At 43.2% G+C, this 6,112-nt stretch overlaps 1 protein-coding gene across 1 annotated transcript; it reads left to right on the top strand.

The window, feature by feature from the left end:
• Positions 1-1,435: 1,435 nt before the first annotated feature.
• Positions 1,436-2,355, top strand: LOC108123964 (cytochrome b5 domain-containing protein 1). Its single transcript, XM_017239406.3, has 3 exons — positions 1,436-1,683; positions 1,737-2,102; positions 2,152-2,355. Exons 1-3 carry the CDS (start codon positions 1,537-1,539, stop codon positions 2,284-2,286), a joined length of 648 nt encoding a protein of 215 aa, XP_017094895.2. The 5' UTR covers positions 1,436-1,536; the 3' UTR covers positions 2,287-2,355.
• Positions 2,356-6,112: the final 3,757 nt, after the last annotated feature.

Genomic DNA, 6,112 nt, shown 5'->3' with positions numbered 1-6,112 from the left:
CTGGCTATTTTGAATTTTAGTATCCTTTTTTGAGGAAAATAATTGACAAATAATTTTCTTTTTCCTGTGGCAGAGAGTGGTTTCCTATTTGGGGGTTTTAAAATGCATAAATTATAGTCCTGTGAAAATAACAAATATCCTTTTTAGAATATTAAAAAAATATTATTCCTCTATTTGTATTCTCCTGTTGATTTTTAACTTTCCCATTGCGTGATTAACTGTCATGTTTGTGGCCATTATTGTTGGTCCTGCTGTTACCTTTTGCGGCTGTGGCGAAAAGGTTGCAATTTATTTGGGACAAGGCCACGCCTAAAATAATTGCAGACGGATGGCGTTTGCGGCTTTCCACCAATCCCGCAATCCTCGAATCCACAAACAGCTGCCGCGGCAATCACACAGTCTGCCATAAAGCCAATATTAAAAGCCACTTAGAGCGACGCGTGGCGAGCAATTAAAGTAAACACTGAGTATCAGAAAATCCTTTTAGCACCATTGGTATATATGCCCTATAATTGCAATACGAGATGCCAGCCACAAAATATCCTTTTCTAGGCAGCTACCCTTTTATGTGCCCCTCAGTTTGTTTATGGACTCAAAGGAGTTTCCATGGCAAATCCCTCGACTGCTGTGTCTGCGCATGCGCAACGAAATGCGGCAGCTGTGGCAGGGTCAGCCTTGAGGTGACCGACCCCCAGGTTGCCGACATTGTAATCCTGCGGAAGTTGATTTTATCACGTGTGTCCATTAGTTACCTTTCGGTAGAGAGTTCAAAGTTCAGTCTAGAGTCTAGACTCTAGAAATTAAAACTGAAACTATTCTTGGACAGGAAAAGGGCTTCAACATTTTCAGTTTGGAATTAAACCCTTTTTTTGGGAGGCAGCTGGGACAAATTACACTTTTGTAAAGGAAACTATTATTATTCTTAAAAAGGAAACTTAAAAAGGAAACTCTTAAAAAGGTCTTAACTTTACCTCTTAACGGTCTTTATTTTTAAAACCTTAAACAAACAATGAAAAATGTATTTCATTGACTTGAAAAAGCTGAATGATCTCAACTGCAAACCCAGGAGGCAAATATTTCAAAGTGCAGTGCTCTCTAAATAACCGCTGACAGTGCTCCCATCAATAAGAATGTCTTTGGAGTGCCTTTAACCTCCGAGGTTAGACGAAAAATGCCACCAGTCATTAATCTAATTTTTTCTATTTATGGCAAACGATTGATGGGCCAAGGCCCAGAGCGGCGACGACTTGACAATTGGCGGCTAATTATGCAATGGCATCCCGAAAACCAGACCAGGAATGAGAACTTGGGATCTTGGATCGTACTCTGGCAGCTGGAATTAATTGGTCTGCCAGATATAGAGATGCTAGTCCGGCGATAAGACCTGCTCGTCGGGATCGCTTTAGAAAATGATGATGAGCAGTTGGCACCGCCGGAAAAGTCAGAATTAATGGGCCGAGTCAAGACAGGGCGACAGTTTTGTCGGTTAAATTAAATTACACTTCATTCTGGCCTGTTTCGATTGAAATCTCTGAAATGGAGCTGCCGATTAAGAGAATGCGATACTATCTCAAGGATGAGGTTGTCGGCCACAACAAGAAGGACGACTTCTGGGTGATCATACACATGAACGTCTTTGATCTGACGGAAATGCTAAAGGATCGCACGGATCATTGGAATCGCGTAGGTTCTTCGACAACCTTCTCTGTCTGTGTCTAAGAACTTATCCTTTTCAGAACTTGGACTATTTGATGGCGCATGCTGGCAAGGACCTGACACATTTCTTTCACGAGAATGGAGAGCCTCGCACGGAGATCTCTCCCAGCACAGGCAGGCCCCGCGTCCTCTTTCCACCCATTCTGGAGGTGGCCATCTCGGAATTCTCCAAGACGAAGGGAGCCATGTGGAGCCAGGACCCCTTCTATCATATAGGCAGGGTCACTACCCGACCAAGGGTAATTCGAATTATAAACACCCTGACTGGCCGCACTCAGTTCATGACCGTTTGCAATGAAGATAGTATTTACGATATCCAACAGAAGTACAAGCAGCGCTACAACCATCATGCAGGTAGCTACGAGTGGCGGAAGTTCTCCAATGGGGTATGTTATGATCAAGGGACTACTTCTGGAATAATGTAAGCTCTTTTAGGGCAAGACCTGCAGTGTTCTAGACCTGAATGGCACCCTGGATGAGAATGGCCTCATTGACGAGGAAGACAGCACTGTGGAGCTCCCGCCGCCCTCCATTTGGCTTTATTACACAGATGACATAACAATTGCTTGATTCTGGTTATGGTTTATTATTGGAAATTGTTTGTAGTTCGGGGGCGAGTAAAGTTAATTTCAAGCTAGACTGAAGGTGGCCTTTTCTTTCGGCATTTTTAGCGAAATTTAAATAAAGTGTCATGGTCGAAAGCAGCCGGTAATACTTTCAGGGTCGCACTTAATGCTTTGTATCTACCCGATAAATGCATATATAGAAGTATACCTATATAGAAGTTGCTCCTGATCGCGGGTCTAATTTATGCGGGTTGCTGGAGCTGTGAACTCGTGTATGACGATCGGGGTGTCGGTTTTTTAATGTTTTTCTACCATTTTTTTGACTGATGCAGCGCCTGCAGCTGCCCAGTTGGCACGCGTTCTTTTCCAGGGGGAGTGATCACTGAACTGTAAACGGTTTTCTGCTCCAGCCTTTTCGAGCCTTTCGTTTGGGCCGAGTTATGGTTGTGGGTTCTTGGAAGTGCGCCTAGGAAGTGGAGACGCCCACTTGGCTTGAATCTCCACCGGGGGCTGCGTTGCTGGTCTTGTGTTATCTTGAGCAGCGCATAAATAATTAATTTCAGACTCATTTTGCTTAATAATTTTTTAGTTGTTTAATTGCAAACCTGTTTGAGTTGGGTACGTTACGGGCATGGGTTTTTGTTTGGCTCCGGCTTCGACTATGGCTTTGGGTTGAGGTTGGGGCCAGGCCGGACCATAAATGGTCTGCGGCTGTGTTCTTAATTTACATTGCGACAAAAGCGGCTAAGAATCTGGCACTTGAACAATGTTGTGAAATATTTTAGTCACAGAGTATGTGGGTTTCTTGTTATTATTATTTTATTTTTTAACAAGCCAAGAGGGGTTGGGCAGCAGAAGGTCGCCAATAAGTGTGTGTGTATCTTGGATCTGAGAAAACACAAAAAGGCCAATTAACCCCAAAGAGTTATTCATAAAAGGCGCATTAAGGAAAATTAATTTATGCCAAAATTAGACAGGCTCAGAAAATGAATCCCTAATCGCAAAACCACAAGAAGCTGTCTGAAAAATGAACCAAAACAATAACAATCGAATCGCATCAATACCTAAGAACGTCTGAGCCGAAACATGCAGAATCTTGTGAAATTCTCTTACCTGTTTGGCACCGTAATCTCGGCAGATGACTCACCTGGGTCTGTGAACACGTTTAAGCCTGTCAGGGCCTGGGAAAAAGGAGCAACCGCCACTCCATCGCAGGCAATACCCATGTCGAACGAACCCATTCGGAAACCTGCTCCGCACTGGGATCACTTCTAAACGGTATTGGGGTTGGCGATGGCGATGGCGGGGGACGAGGTTTTCCCAATGCGTAGAAGTCTTCAAAGCCCATTGCACTGGCTGGGTCTATGGAATTGCGTTTATGGTTTGGCCAAAACCAGTTTTGGCATTCCGTTCGTCTCACCCGCCCCAAGTTCGGTGCCTAAGTCTTTTGTTCAAAGCGCCACAGAGTTCATTGCCTGTATAGGTAAACAAAGTGCATTTGTGTATTGGGCCACTTTTGTGGACGGCGGTAAGTAATAGTCCAGTCATCCACGAGTTGGTCCTAAGTTGCTAATTAATGGAGGCGGACTCGCAAACCAGTGGAATTTTTAGCACTTCACATTTAAGAGGTTTGATTTAAATGGTAATATCTATAGGTGTACCTTTGGAAGCAACGTTTTATTTAATCTAAGCTATTGTCTGTTCCATGAAGCCACCCAAGTCATGTAGGCCCTTGTTAACTTGGCCAGATAAAAATAATCTGTAAGACACTTGGATCTAGCAATTCAGCTAATGGAGGCTAACGGAGCACAGTCTGAATTCCTCAGGAACACCGTTTGGCGGATCCATCACGGACAATTGGCAGCACCCACAGACTATGGCAGTGAACAGGCTGTGGAAAATGTAACCCACTTCGCTGGTGGCACTTCTGGCATCCAACATGACCCATTCCCACAGCCTGAGTGGAGGCACCTGGGCAAAATCTGAATCTGAATTCCATGCCGGTCGCTCGCATTCTTTCCCATTTCCCAAAGCGAGGCGGAAGTAGAGGCTATGGTATGCGAGCATTCTTCCACCGACAGTGAGTGATTCCCAAGCTAAGCGAGCTAATTTAGTGCTTAGCTCGACATAAACTGTTTGCCGTTTGTTGTTTTTCTCGGCGGTTCCTGGGGCCTGTTCATTGCTCCCAGAGGTGGCAACGCGGAGGAGTGGTAGGAGGAGCAGGTATGCAGATGAGCTTCGAAATAGAAAGCCAGAAATTATTTTGGCATGAAGGTCACATGGCTGGTCACACCCCACCTAAAAGGAAGTTAACTCCAAATATTATATGGTTAAAATCAAACATCCGTTATAGCTTAAATTTCATTTTCAGCTCAGTGGGTTGTATTCTCTTGGCCGGGGAATTCTATAGATGTTCTATAGATCCCGCCCCGCCCATCTAAGCTCATTTGCATTTGGCATACAAAGCATTGACCGCTGCATTTGGCACTTGGCATTCCACTCGCCCGGCCAACGTCAAATTAAATAATAAATACACGAAGAGGAAAAAAGCGTATGCGACAACAAATAGCGGAACCAAATTAGGAAGTGGCCACACCACAACGTCCCCATCTCCATATTCGGGTGTCCACTGTACCGGCACAGCAATAACAATCGATTGGCTGCGGATAATAAATTGTCATTGGCATATTAATTTGATGGTGTCTGATTGATTTTGTGCCTTCTGTTCGGGGTTTTAGTTAAAGTAAGGAAGCTAACATTGCAGTGGAATGCTTTGAGGTTAAGAGAGTCAAGCTTATCCGGATTTATTTCAAGGAAAATTCCATAGATTTGGTAATAATTATCCGATTGATGAATGGTATACCTTCCCAAGCTTAGATCTTCAAGTAGAACCATTCCCCATCAAAACCTGACCAGCTAAAATCTGAACAAATTTTCGTAAATTTTCAAAGGGTTAACATCATGATTTTGGCCAAAAATTGAACACAAATTAAATTTTTCTCTTTCCATGATATTTTATTGAAGATTGAATGGCATTGCATCGTTGAGTCAAAAGTGCTATCTCGTATCTCGGATCAACGAAAAAAAGACTGAAAGACTAAATCTTCTTTGAAGATTTGGAAAAAGTAAATTTTTGGAAAAATTATCCTGCCTTTTTTTTCAATATTCAAAAGTAGAAAAAGTATACAAAGTACTTTCACCAAAACTTAATAATAATATTTTATATTCATACTTTACTCCTTGCTTTATTATAATCTCGTCCCCTTCTAAAAAGAAGTGTGGAAATTGTATTTTTATTATTTCCGGAATTTCAACTTCCATCAATTAAAAAGCACACATCTTGCCAAATTGATATGCCACTTTGGCACCGCTCTCGGGTCTGGGCTGGCTTTTCATAAATTATTCAAAGCTTAACTGCTTCCGTTTTGGACGGGAATGCCCGGCTGTCTCTTTGTCTCCCCAATCCGTCGTTGGGTTCTTCATTCCACCCAAGGTATCCACTCCTTGGCAGATTGACAAGGTTCGATTCGTCTGCAGGTTTCGAGTGGGTCAGCAGGGAGGGGAAGTTGGACTTTCTTGTGGTTTCGAGTTGGCTGCCCAGCTGCTTGTATAAATATCCATTGCCAATAACGATACCGAGGCAACGAGTTGATTTTACATTTTATTGTATAATTTTCGGATGTGGTTGCTGTTTGGGGGTAAGACGTTGTTCGGAGGCAGCATAAATTAACGCGTGCAGCTAAGTAAAAATAAATAAAATTCGTATTTACATTGAGGTTCTCCGGTTCCACTCCAGTGCCCTTCAGGTATGTGGAGACCCGACCAGTTCA

This window comes from Drosophila bipectinata, chromosome 2L (genome assembly GCF_030179905.1).
Source record: "Drosophila bipectinata strain 14024-0381.07 chromosome 2L, DbipHiC1v2, whole genome shotgun sequence".
NCBI classification, from domain to species: domain Eukaryota; kingdom Metazoa; phylum Arthropoda; class Insecta; order Diptera; family Drosophilidae; genus Drosophila; species Drosophila bipectinata.
Note: the sequence above shows the minus strand (reverse complement) of the source record. Positions and strands in the feature narration are given on the sequence as shown.

Bases quoted from the DNA above. Each gene is read 5' to 3' on its own strand.
- LOC108123964 (XM_017239406.3), top strand. From the start codon at position 1,537: ATGGAGCTGCCGATTAAGAGAATGCGATACTATCTCAAGGATGAGGTT. The intron at 1,684-1,736 runs GTAGGTTCTTCG...TATCCTTTTCAG, and splicing joins GCACGGATCATTGGAATCGC to AACTTGGACTATTTGATGGC. The intron at 2,103-2,151 runs GTATGTTATGAT...AAGCTCTTTTAG, and splicing joins GGCGGAAGTTCTCCAATGGG to GGCAAGACCTGCAGTGTTCT.